A 14530-nucleotide genomic window follows, 5' to 3' on the forward strand; every position below is an offset into this window, starting at 1 on the left:
GGAGTTTGTTCTTGGAAGACGCATCCGCTGACCAAGATTTCAACCAAAGCGCTCTACGCGCCACAATAGCAAACCCAGAATTCTTCGCCGCTAACCTAGCCAATTGCAAAGTGGCGTCTAGGGTGAAAGAATTAGCCAATTTGAGAGCACGGATTCTGTCCATAATCTCCTCATAAGGAGGAGAATCACTATCGATCGCCTTTACTAGCTCATCGAACCAGAAACACGCGGCTGTAGTGACAGGGACAATGCATGAAATTGGTTGTAGAAGGTAACCTTGCTGAACAAACATCTTTTTAAGCAAACCTTCTAATTTTTTATCCATAGGATCTTTGAAAGCACAACTATCTTCTATGGGTATAGTGGTGCGTTTGTTTAAAGTAGAAACCGCTCCCTCGACCTTGGGGACAGTCTGCCATAAGTCCTTTCTAGGGTCTACCATAGGAAACAATTTTTTAAATATGGGGGGAGGGACGAAAGGTATACCGGGCCTTTCCCATTCTTTATTTACAATGTCCGCCACCCGCTTGGGTATAGGAAAAGCTTCTGGGAGCCCCGGGACCTCTAGGAACTTGTCCATTTTACATAGTTTCTCTGGGATGATCAAATTCTCACAATCATCCAGAGTGGATAATACCTCCTTAAGCAGAGCGCGGAGATGTTCCAACTTAAATTTAAATGTAATCACATCGGGTTCAGCTTGTTGAGAAATTTTCCCTGAATCTGAAATTTCTCCCTCAGACAAAACCTCCCTGGCCCCCTCAGACTGGTGTAGGGGCATTTCAGAACCATTATCATCAGCGTCCTCATGCTCTTCAGTATCTAAAACAGAGCAGTCGCGCTTACGCTGATAAGTGGGCATTTTGGCTAAAATGTTTTTGATAGAATTATCCATTACAGCCGTTAATTGTTGCATAGTAAGGAGTATTGGCGCGCTAGATGTACTAGGGGCCTCCTGAGTGGGCAAGACTCGTGTAGACGAAGGAGGGAATGATGCAGTACCATGCTTACTCCCCTCACTTGAGGAATCATCTTGGGCATCATTTTCAGTGTCACATAAATCACATTTATTTAAATGAAAAGGAACCTTGGCTTCCCCACATTCAGAACACAGTCTATCTGGTAGTTCAGACATGTTAAACAGGCATAAACTTGATAACAAAGTACAAAAAAACGTTTTAAAATAAAACCGTTACTGTCACTTTAAATTTTAAACTGAACACACTTTATTACTGCAATTGCGAAAAAGTATGAAGGAATTGTTCAAAATTCACCAAAATTTCACCACAGTGTCTTAAAGCCTTAAAAGTATTGCACACCAAATTTGGAAGCTTTAACCCTTAAAATAACGGAACCGGAGCCGTTTTTAACTTTAACCCCTTTACAGTCCCTGGTATCTGCTTTGCTGAGACCCAACCAAGCCCAAAGGGGAATACGATACCAAATGAAGCCTTCAGAAAGTCTTTTCTATGTATCAGAGCTCCTCACACATGCGACTGCATGTCATGCTTCTCAAAAACAAGTGCGCAATACCGGCGCGAAAATGAGGCTCTGCCTATGATTAGGGAAAGCCCCTAGAGAATAAGGTGTCTAAAACAGTGCCTGCCGATATTATTTAACAAAAATACCCAGATTAAATGATTCCTCAAGGCTAAATATGTGTAATATATGAATCGATTTAGCCCAGAAAATGTCTACAGTCTTAATAAGCCCTTGTGAAGCCCTTATTTACTGTCTGAATAAAAATGGCTTACCGGATCCCATAGGGAAAATGACAGCTTCCAGCATTACATCGTCTTGTTAGAATGTGTCATACCTCAAGCAGCAAAAGACTGCTCACTGTTCCCCCAACTGAAGTTAATTCCTCTCAACAGTCCTGTGTGGAACAGCCATGGATTTTAGTAACGGTTGCTAAAATCATTTTCCTCATACAAACAGAAATCTTCATCTCTTTTCTGTTTCAGAGTAAATAGTACATACCAGCACTATTTTAAAATAACAAACTCTTGATTGAATAATAAAAACTACAGTTAAACACTAAAAAACTCTAAGCCATCTCCGTGGAGATGTTGCCTGTACAACGGCAAAGAGAATGACTGGGGTAGGCGGAGCCTAGGAGGGATCATGTGACCAGCTTTGCTGGGCTCTTTGCCATTTCCTGTTGGGGAAGAGAATATCCCACAAGTAAGGATGACGCCGTGGACCGGACACACCTATGTTGGAGAAAAGGATGCTCCTAGCGCTCACCAAAGGAGCAGCAGCACCGTGGACACTATAACTACTGCGTAGCCACCATCAGTAATGCAGACTATATGAACCACCGCTGCTGGGCTGGTATCTCGCCGTCTGCTCTGCGCCCTGGACCTACGACCAGGCTCCAGTAGGCGAACCTCTTCCTTCTGTAGCAATCCCTGTAGCTAAGGGAGTATGAAAAACATAGCAATCCCTGTAGTGATAATAAGCTGTCCGCTACAAACATGAGTCAAAGCTGCAAGTTAGAGGGACAGAAATAGGTCTGATGTGCTGGAGCACACAGCCTGCTTTTTATTGAGGTTACATGCAAACAGGACACTCTCAGGGGGAGGCATAAAATCCCCCATCACACATTTGATATTAGATAGAGAGACACTCCCTTTGACAGGCCACAACATTACTTCAGCAGATAACATTTTACACACAATAAAACAATGCAGTCCACCTTATCACTACTAGAAGTCTGATTAGACAATGGGAATGTTTTATCACTAAACTTAATTAGAGCTGATCCCAGCAAACTTGTATTTAGAATGCTTCTTGAAGCTGAACAAAGTTATCTCTGTAGTTCTGACCGAAAGGTCTGTCACATAGCACTTAATGGCACACAATGAAACTGAACCAAGTGGGAGAAAGCCAGGGACAAGTCATTTCACAGGTCTGGGAACATAGTCTTAAAGGGGCATTGTTCACCAAAGTCACAATATGTCCCCAGACGGTTCTTAAAGGGCCACACACACCCAACAAAAGTCAATATGTCCTCAGGGGCACAATCTTCCAGGGGCCATAGTCATGTGGAAGGAGGCTGGCAAATAGGCTTCTCCAAAATCCAGGGAAGCAGGGCAATTTTCCATTTAAAGGGCCAGTTACAAACAGCAGTTTGTAACACACACCTCTATACCTCAGACTAGCTGAGAAGACCTTACTGCGCCGGGACTAGAGTTGACACTAGTAAAAGTAAGAAGACTCTCACATGTGGCAGATCTGCTGTCAGGGATGGCTGTCAGCCCTGGAAAGCTGTGATCCGGATCGGTAAACAATTAGTATAACTCCAACAAGCGATCGTATAAAACACACGCACTGGCTAATTACTTTGCTCTCAATGATATACCAGAGGAAGAGTGTAGGTCATGTGATCGGACATAGAAAAGAAACTGTGCCTGAACAGATAAAATACGAACAACAGAGCTTAATACACCTTAATACACCTCCTATCAGTTCTCGCACTCCATAGTGACATCATGCTAAAGATCCGTAATTAATCCTTAAGCCAGTCTCTAATAAAAAAGGGGGAAATTAACCCCTTAATGTTTCATTAAATCAGTGCCTGCCAGACTGCCCAACTTTTAACCCTTTTTAGGTCATAACATGTCCCATATGATGATCCACTAGAGGAATTAACCTCCATAGTGCTATCATTTAGTACCTGTGAATCTAAAAGGGACACTGAACCCAATTTTATTCTCTCTTGATTCAGATAGAGCAGCAATTTTAAGCAACTTTCTCATTTACTCCGATTATCAATTTTTTTTGTTCTCTTGGTATCTTTATTTGAAAAAGAAGGCATCTAAGCTATTTTTAGGTTCAGACGCTGGACAGCACTTGTTTATTGAACAGTTAAATTAATTCACCAATCCGCAAGAACAGCCCAGGTTGTTCACCAAAAATGGGCCGGCATCAAAACTTACATTCTTGCTTTTCAAATAAAGATAGCAAGAGAATGAAGAAAATTTGATAATAGGAGTAAATTAGACATTTGCTTAAAATTGCTGCTTTATCTGAATCATGAAAGAAAACATTTGGGTTCAGTGTCCCTTTAAGTGTGATAGACACCCCACTCTCTATCAGGGACCTTCAGAAAAAGAGAGTAACCAACCCTGGCTTTCTATGAAGGGGTAGCAATAATGTTAGAAATAAAGCAAAGACCACCTCGCCACCTTCTAACTGCTAAAAGCCATCATTACTCTTACTAAAGAGATTGTCATGGACACAGCATAGCCCCTAATCCTTGCTTGCAGGGAAAAGTACCCATAAAAGGATTAAAGTGATGGTAAAGTTAGATCAAACTTTATGTATGACAAATAAGTATAAGTTTCAGTCATCAGTTTCTATATATTATTTATATTACCTTTAGAAATTCAATTCGTAACAGTACTAAAAGCAACCCATATAAACTAATTTTTTCTCTCCCTTGATCACGTTTTCTTTTAGGCCAATTGAAACTCTGGCCATTAGGCGACCGTCACTCAACGTCATCCACCTTTCATTCATCTGCACATGAGCTAGTTACTTTTCTAAACATAGAGACGCACGCACGCTCCCGTTTCGCGCATGCGTATTAATTCCATACTATGTGCCAATGACAAGTAGCGCATGCGCAGAAGAAAATACTGCTCGCCGATTATCGCATGCGCAGTGACAAGAAGCCTCCGCAAATAGCACATGCGCATTGGAATTCCAATTCGTGAACGCGCATTAGAGAGGCGTGGAGAGTGGGTGGGACTACTGAAGATAGTCACTAGTTGAAGACGGAAGTAGGGCTTGGGAGGAATCGGGAGCCGAACGGTAGGGGATTTGGCATAAAGATTTTTATGTAAATTATATCTGTAATCGCAAATAACTTAGCGACTACATTAAGTAGACATTGATAAATGCTAAATTGTATTCATAAGAGCATAACTTAACCTTCACTTTAAATATCTTCAGACACCATCTTCGAACATCCTCCATTGACAAAGGCAAAGCAAATGACTGGGGATTATAGGTAAGGGAAGTTACACTTAACAGCTTTTCTGGGGTTCTTTTTGCCTCCTCCTGCTGGCCAGGAGTTGAATATCCCACTAGTAATTGGAAGGACGTTGTGGACTCTCCATGCCATAGGAAAGAAAATGCGATTTTATTCCTTTTGTAAAACCCATATTCCTCGAGCGAGAGTATCTCATCTGTTTTCTGTAGCCATTTCTCTAGTGTTGGTATTTGAGGTGATTTCCAGTATAGGCGAAGTTTGGCTTTTTATGTGCATGGGGTTAGCGCGCGAGTGGTAACTTTTTACTTTCATCTTGTAATACGAGAGCTACCAGAGGTGCACAAAGGTCTTACTTTAACATTAAATACCGATCCATTTGTAATCTAACCCATAGTGTGCATTGTCGGTCTGACAGTTCTACTACATATGTAGTCCTCAAACAGTGTCACATGAACACGTGTGGCTCATATAGTGTGCAATGTCCCTGTGACACAGTTGTACTAAATAAGTAGTCCTCAGTCAGAGACACATGAAGACGTATGGCTAATATAGTGTGCAATGTCCCTGTGACACAGTTGTACTAAATAAGTAGTCCTCAGTCAGAGACACATGAACACGTATGGCTAATATAGTGTGCAATGTCCCTGTGACACAGTTGTACTAAATAAGTAGTCCTCAAACAGTGTCACATGAACACGTGTGGCTCATATAGTGTGCAATGTCCCTGTAACACAGTTGTACTAAATAAGTAGTCCTCAGTCAGAGACATGAACACGTATGGCTAATATAGTGTGCAATGTCCCTGTGACACAGTTGTACTAAATAAGTAGTCCTCAGTCAGAGACACATGAACACGTGTGGCTCATATAGTGTGCAATGTCCCTGTGACACAGTTGTACTAAATAAGTAGTCCTCAGTCAGAGACACATGAACACGTGTGGCTAATATAGTGTGCATTGTCCCTGTGACACAGTTGTACTAAATAAGTAGTCCTCAAACAGTGTCACATGAACACGTGTGGCTCATATAGTGTGCAATGTCCCTGTAACACAGTTGTACTAAATAAGTAGTCCTCAGTCAGAGACATGAACACGTATGGCTAATATAGTGTGCAATGTCCCTGTGACACAGTTGTACTAAATAAGTAGTCCTCAGTCAGAGACACATGAACACGTGTGGCTCATATAGTGTGCAATGTCCCTGTGACACAGTTGTACTAAATAAGTAGTCCTCATGGTCGTCACATGAACACGTGTGGCTAATATAGTGTGCAATGTCCCTGTGACACAGTTGTACTAAATAAGTAGTCCTCAGTCAGAGACACATGAACACGTATGGCTAATATAGTGTGTAATGTCCCTGTGACACAGTTGTACTAAATAAGTAGTCCTCATGGTCGTCACATGAACACGTGTGGCTAATATAGTGTGCAATGTCCCTGTGACACAGTTGTACTAAATAAGTAGTCCTCAAACAGTGTCACATGAACACGTGTGGCTAATATAGTGTGCAATGTCCCTGTGACACAGTTGTACTAAATAAGTAGTCCTCAGTCAGAGACACATGAACACGTATGGCTAATATAGTGTGCAATGTCCCTGTGACACAGTTGTACTAAATAAGTAGTCCTCAGTCAGAGACACATGAACACGTATGGCTAATATAGTGTGCAATGTCCCTGTGACACAGTTGTACTAAATAAGTAGTCCTCAGTCAGACACATGAACACGTATGGCTAATATAGTGTGCAATGTCCCTGTGACACAGTTGTACTAAATAAGTAGTCCTCAGTCAGACACATGAACACGTATGGCTAATATAGTGTGCAATGTCCCTGTGACACAGTTGTACTAAATAAGTAGTCCTCAGTCAGAGACACATGAACACGTATGGCTAATATAGTGTGCAATGTCCCTGTGACACAGTTGTACTAAATAAGTAGTCCTCAAACAGTGTCACATGAACACGTGTGGCTCATATAGTGTGCAATGTCCCTGTAACACAGTTGTACTAAATAAGTAGTCCTCAGTCAGAGACATGAACACGTATGGCTAATATAGTGTGCAATGTCCCTGTGACACAGTTGTACTAAATAAGTAGTCCTCAGTCAGAGACACATGAACACGTGTGGCTCATATAGTGTGCAATGTCCCTGTGACACAGTTGTACTAAATAAGTAGTCCTCAGTCAGAGACACATGAACACGTGTGGCTAATATAGTGTGCATTGTCCCTGTGACACAGTTGTACTAAATAAGTAGTCCTCAAACAGTGTCACATGAACACGTGTGGCTCATATAGTGTGCAATGTCCCTGTAACACAGTTGTACTAAATAAGTAGTCCTCAGTCAGAGACATGAACACGTATGGCTAATATAGTGTGCAATGTCCCTGTGACACAGTTGTACTAAATAAGCAGTCCTCAGTCAGAGACACATGAACACGTGTGGCTCATATAGTGTGCAATGTCCCTGTGACACAGTTGTACTAAATAAGTAGTCCTCATGGTCGTCACATGAACACGTGTGGCTAATATAGTGTGCAATGTCCCTGTGACACAGTTGTACTAAATAAGTAGTCCTCAGTCAGAGACACATGAACACGTATGGCTAATATAGTGTGTAATGTCCCTGTGACACAGTTGTACTAAATAAGTAGTCCTCATGGTCGTCACATGAACACGTGTGGCTAATATAGTGTGCAATGTCCCTGTGACACAGTTGTACTAAATAAGTAGTCCTCAAACAGTGTCACATGAACACGTGTGGCTAATATAGTGTGCAATGTCCCTGTGACACAGTTGTACTAAATAAGTAGTCCTCAGTCAGAGACACATGAACACGTATGGCTAATATAGTGTGCAATGTCCCTGTGACACAGTTGTACTAAATAAGTAGTCCTCAGTCAGAGACACATGAACACGTATGGCTAATATAGTGTGCAATGTCCCTGTGACACAGTTGTACTAAATAAGTAGTCCTCAGTCAGACACATGAACACGTATGGCTAATATAGTGTGCAATGTCCCTGTGACACAGTTGTACTAAATAAGTAGTCCTCAGTCAGACACATGAACACGTATGGCTAATATAGTGTGCAATGTCCCTGTGACACAGTTGTACTAAATAAGTAGTCCTCAGTCAGAGACACATGAACACGTGTGGCTAATATAGTGTGCAATGTCCCTGTGACACAGTTGTACTAAATAAGTAGTCCTCAGTCAGAGACACATGAAGACGTATGGCTAATATAGTGTGCAATGTCCCTGTGACACAGTTGTACTAAATAAGTAGTCCTCAGTCAGAGACACATGAACACGTGTGGCTAATATAGTGTGCAATGTCCCTGTGACACAGTTGTACTAAATAAGTAGTCCTCAGTCAGAGACACATGAACACGTATGGCTAATATAGTGTGCAATGTCCCTGTGACACAGTTGTACTAAATAAGTAGTCCTCAGTCAGAGACACATGAACACGTATGGCTAATATAGTGTGCAATGTCCCTGTGACACAGTTGTACTAAATAAGTAGTCCTCAGTCAGAGACACATGAACACGTATGGCTAATATAGTGTGCAATGTCCCTGTGACACAGTTGTACTAAATAAGTAGTCCTCAGTCAGAGACACATGAACACGTATGGCTAATATAGTGTGCAATGTCCCTGTGACACAGTTGTACTAAATAAGTAGTCCTCAGTCAGAGACACATGAACACGTGTGGCTAATATAGTGTGCAATGTCCCTGTGACACAGTTGTACTAAATAAGTAGTCCTCAGTCAGAGACACATGAACACGTATGGCTAATATAGTGTGCAATGTCCCTGTGACACAGTTGTACTAAATAAGTAGTCCTCATGGTCGTCACATGAACACGTGTGGCTAATATAGTGTGCAATGTCCCTGTGACACAGTTGTACTAAATAAGTAGTCCTCAGTCAGAGACACATGAACACGTATGGCTAATATAGTGTGCAATGTCCCTGTGACACAGTTGTACTAAATAAGTAGTCCTCATGGTCGTCACATGAACACGTATGGCTAATATAGTGTGCAATGTCCCTGTGACACAGTTGTACTAAATATGTAGTCCTCATGGTCGTCACATGAACACGTATGGCTAATATAGTGTGCAATGTCCCTGTGACACAGTTGTACTAAATAAGTAGTCCTCAGTCAGACACATGAACACGTATGGCTAATATAGTGTGCAATGTCCCTGTGACACAGTTGTACTAAATAAGTAGTCCTCAGTCAGAGACACATGAACACGTATGGCTAATATAGTGTGCAATGTCCCTGTGACACAGTTGTACTAAATAAGTAGTCCTCAGTCAGAGACACATGAACACGTATGGCTAATATAGTGTGCAATGTCCCTGTGACACAGTTGTACTAAATAAGTAGTCCTCAGTCAGAGACACATGAACACGTATGGCTAATATAGTGTGCAATGTCCCTGTGACACAGTTGTACTAAATATGTAGTCCTCATGGTCGTCACATGAACACGTATGGCTAATATAGTGTGCAATGTCCCTGTGACACAGTTGTACTAAATAAGTAGTCCTCAGTCAGACACATGAACACGTATGGCTAATATAGTGTGCAATGTCCCTGTGACACAGTTGTACTAAATAAGTAGACCTCAGTCAGAGACACATGAACACGTATGGCTAATATAGTGTGCAATGTCCCTGTGACACAGTTGTACTAAATAAGTAGTCCTCAGTCAGAGACACATGAACACGTATGGCTAATATAGTGTGCAATGTCCCTGTGACACAGTTGTACTAAATAAGTAGTCCTCAGTCAGAGACACATGCAGAGTATGGCTAATATAGTGTGCAATGTCCCTGTGACACAGTTGTACTAAATAAGTAGTCCTCAGTCAGAGACACATGAACACGTATGGCTAATATAGTGTGCAATGTCCCTGTGACACAGTTGTACTAAATATGTAGTCCTCATGGTCGTCACATGAACACGTATGGCTAATATAGTGTGCAATGTCCCTGTGACACAGTTGTACTAAATAAGTAGTCCTCAGTCAGAGACACATGAACACGTGTGGCTAATATAGTGTGCAATGTCCCTGTGACACAGTTGTACTAAATAAGTAGTCCTCAGTCAGAGACACATGAACACGTATGGCTAATATAGTGTGCAATGTCCCTGTGACACAGTTGTACTAAATATGTAGTCCTCATGGTCGTCACATGAACACGTATGGCTAATATAGTGTGCAATGTCCCTGTGACACAGTTGTACTAAATATGTAGTCCTCATGGTCGTCACATGAACACGTTATGGCTAATAAGATGTCTGCTGCATCAGGTAAATGTTTTGTGTGTCTTTACGCCCTGATATCAGAAACAAGATGTACTTCTTAGGGCTAGATTTATTAAGCCCATACGGCAGGAAGTTCTCTCAAGAACTTGCTCGCCGTCATTTATCAAGCAGCGGTCACCAGACCGCTGCTTTCTGAGCGTCTTCGCCACTTCTAATCTGGCGAAATTCAATCTCCTCGGTCTACTAAGACCGAGGAGATTGACAGCTCCTGCCCGCGCGTGATTGGCTGTGCGCGGGCGGGATTGCACACGAGCGCAAAATTGCGCTCGTGTGCAATGCCGAATACCTGCGGGTATTTTCGCCCCGCCACAGGTGAGCTGAGGCGTACAGGGGCGCGTATACGCGCCCCTGTACGCCTCAGCTTTAATAAATCTAGCCCTTAGCGTCTCAGGTATAAGAAATTATTAATAAAATGTCCCTGTGCCCTTATCTCCTAGGGGAGACATGTAACAAACACGGTAACTTGCCAGACTACCAAACAGCAACTCTTGTCCAATAACAGTCAGACCATGGCAAGGGTTACGTGCGCATTGGGCCAGACAAGACCACTTACTAGGGTGCAGATGGTGGTGGTTTTCCCAGTGCCAGGCATACCGACAATAAGAGTGTAATCTTTAGACAGTAGCACCCGTTTCATGGCTTGCTTCTGGGGCTTGTTCAGTCCTGAAACATAAACAGATTCACTGGAGTCTTTACAGCAGCTAAAGTATAGAACATTCCCTTATAGTATCTACAAGTAACAGATGAACACAACATAACTTACTGAACAGCCTCAGAGCGCTTATACGTACTTGCTAGACAGACAGAGCACCTCATGAGCGCACCTGCACATCTGCTGAATACATTGTCTTTGTGTTTATATAGAAGGACAGACAGAGCCACACCGGCACCTCTCAAATAAGTTAAAGCACAACTGACTTTAATCAGCAGACACCTTTTTGAGGCTGATTAGATGCAGATCAGCAGGGGCATTGTTAACTAAGGCAGTGTTTTAATCTGGGCTATTTACAAGTCACATAATATGATAGGGGCAGAGTAATGAGTTATAAGAGACAGCCCCTCACACCTGCATTTACTGTAGTGGTGACCGCCTGCCTGCAAGGACGGTTACTGTGTCACTCATATTTGTAGTTGACACCGCTGACCTGTCACTTTCTTGCAGTATGTACATGTTTTTATTATTAATTATTTCATGTTATATTATTATTATGTGTGAGATATATATATATATATATATAAAAACATAATTTATGTAAGAACTTGCATGATAAATTCATTTATTTCATGGTGACGAGAGTCCACAAGCTAGTTACTGATGGGATATACATTCCTACCAGGTGGGGGCAACGTTTCCCAAACCTCAAATGCCTATAAATATACCCCCCACCTCACTCACACCTCAGTTTAACGTATAGCCAAGTTAGTGAGGTGTATAAGGAGTAAAAGCATAAAAAAGTAACAGGATAAATAATGTGCTGTATACAAAAAAAATCATAACCCCAAAAAATGGGTGGGTCTCGTGGACTCTCGCCACCATGAACAAAATGAAGTTATCAGATAAGTTCTTACATAAATTATGTTTTCTTTCATATAGGTGGCAAGAGTCCACAAGCTAGTTACTGATGGGATATAATACCTAAGATGTGGAAGTCCACGAGTAACTATAGAGGGAAGGATAAAATAAAAACAGCTATTTCCACTGAGAAATTAAATCCAAAAAAATAATTAGGTTTTCTTAAAAATTTAAAAAAATAAATAAATAGGCACTAAAATCAAACTGAGACAGCTGCCTGAAGAACCTTTCTACCAAAAGCGTTTTCCGAAGAAGCAAAAACATCCAAATGGTAAAATTTAGTAAAAGTATGCAAAGAAGACCAAGTGGCTGCTTTGCAAATTTGATTAAAGGGACACTGTACCCAAAAAATTTCTTTCGTGATTCAGATAGAGCATGCAATTTTAAGCAACTTTCTAATTTACTCCTATTATCAAACGCTCTTTATTCTCTTGGTATCTTTATTTGAAATGCAAGAATGTAAGTTTAGATGCCGGCCCATTTTTGGTGAACAACCTAGGTTGTCCTTGCTGATTGGTGGATAAATTCATCCACCAATCAAAAACTGCTGAACCAAGAAAAAAGCTAAGATGCCTTCTTTTTCATATAAAGATAGCAAGAGAATGAAGAAAAATTGATAATAGGAGTAAATTAGAAAGTTGCTTAAAATTGCATGCTCTATTTGAATCACAAAAGATTTTTTTTGGGTACAGTGTCCCTTTAACTGAAGCTTCATTCTTGAAAACCCAAGATGTCGCAACTGATCTTGTAGAATGAGCTGTAATTCTCTGAGGTGGAGACTGGCCAGCCTCAAAATAAGCTTTCTGAATCAGTAGTTTCAACCAAGATGCCAAAAAAATGGCAGAGGCTTTCTGATGTTTTCTGGAACCAGAAAAAAATAGACTAAAAATCTTTCTGAAATCTTTAGTAGCTTCAACATAGTATTTCAAAGCTCTTACCACATCCAAAGAATGTAAAGATCTTTCCATAGAATTCTTAGGACTAGGATACAAGGAAGGAACAATAATCTCTTTATTAATGTTGTTAGAATTCACAACTTTAGGCAAAAATTTAAACTAAGTCCGCAAAAAAACAACTTTATCTTGATAGAAAATCAGATGAGACTCACAAGAGAAAGCAGACAATTCAGAAACTCTTCTAGCAGAAGAGATAGCCAAAAGAAATAACACTTTCCAAGAAAGTAGTTTAATGTCCAAAGAAGCATAGGCTCAAAAAGAAGAGCCTGTAAAGTCTTAATTAGTGACGTTGTGAACTGTTCGCCGGAGAACAGTTCCCGGCGATCTTAGCTTGTTCGCGTTCGCCGCGGCGGGCGAACATATGCGATGTTCGATCCGCCCCCTATTCGTCATCATTGAGGAAACTTTGACCCTGTATCTCACAGCCTGCAGACCCATTTGAGCCAATCAGCAGCAGACCCTCCTTCATAGACCCTCCCAGCTCCTGGGCAGCAGCCATTTTAGATTCATTACGATCCTGCATTCTTAGTGAGAGGAGGTTTAGTGCTGCTGCTGCTAACATTATAGGGAAATAGATAGCTAGGCTAGTGTATTTAGTGTCCACTACAGTCCTGAAGGACTCATCTAATCTCTGCTGAAAGGACAGCACCCCAAAAACATAATTTATGTAAGAATTTACCTGATAAATTCATTTCTTTCATATTAGCAAGAGTCCATGAGCTAGTGACGTATGGGATATACATTCCTACCAGGAGGGGCAAAGTTTCCCAAACCTCAAAATGCCTATAAATACACCCCTCACCACACCCACAATTCAGTTTAACGAATAGCCAAGAAGTGGGGTGATAAAAAAGTGCGAAAGCATATAAAATAAGGAATTGGAATAATTGAGCTTTATACAAAAATCATAACCACCACAAAAAAAGGGCGGGCCTCATGGACTCTTGCTAATATGAAAGAAATGAATTTATCAGGTAAGTTCTTACATAAATTATGTTTTCTTTCATGTAATTAGCAAGATTCCATGAGCTAGTGACGTATGGGATAATGATTACCCAAGATGTGGATCTTTCCACGCAAGAGTCACTAGAGAGGGAGGGATAAAATAAAGACAGCCAATTCCTGCTGAAAATAATCCACACCCAAAATAAAGTTTAATGAAAAACATAAGCAGAAGATTCAAACTGAAACCGCTGCCTGAAGTACTTTTCTACCAAAAACTGCTTCAGAAGAAGAAAATACATCAAAATGGTAGAATTTAGTAAAAGTATGCAAAGAGGACCAAGTTGCTGCTTTGCAAATCTGATCAATCGAAGCTTCATTCCTAAACGCCCAGGAAGTAGAAACTGACCTAGTAGAATGAGCTGTAATCCTTTGAGGCGGAGTTTTACCCGACTCAACATAGGCAAGATGAATTAAAGATTTCAACCAAGATGCCAAAGAAATGGCAGAAGCTTTCTGGCCTTTTCTAGAACCGGAAAAGATAACAAATAAACTGGAAGTCTTTCGGAAAGACTTAGTAGCTTCAACATAATATTTCAAAGCTCTAACAACATCCAAAGAATGCAACGATTTCTCCTTAGAATTCTTAGGATTAGGACATAATGAAGGAACCACAATTTCTCTACTAATGTTGTTGGAATTCACAACT

General features: G+C 41.1%; 1 protein-coding gene across 1 annotated transcript in view; it reads right to left on the reverse strand.

Moving 5' to 3' along the window:
* Positions 1-14530, reverse strand: part of DNA2 (DNA replication helicase/nuclease 2) — a 545240-nt gene that overhangs the window by 164855 nt on the left and 365855 nt on the right. Inside the window, exon 18 of the mRNA XM_053691839.1 lies at positions 10904-11013. Coding sequence (XP_053547814.1) covers positions 10904-11013 — 110 coding nt within the window. The remainder of the gene's footprint in view (positions 1-10903; positions 11014-14530) is intronic.

This window comes from Bombina bombina, chromosome 9, assembly GCF_027579735.1.
Source record: "Bombina bombina isolate aBomBom1 chromosome 9, aBomBom1.pri, whole genome shotgun sequence".
Classification (NCBI taxonomy): Eukaryota; Metazoa; Chordata; class Amphibia; order Anura; family Bombinatoridae; genus Bombina; species Bombina bombina.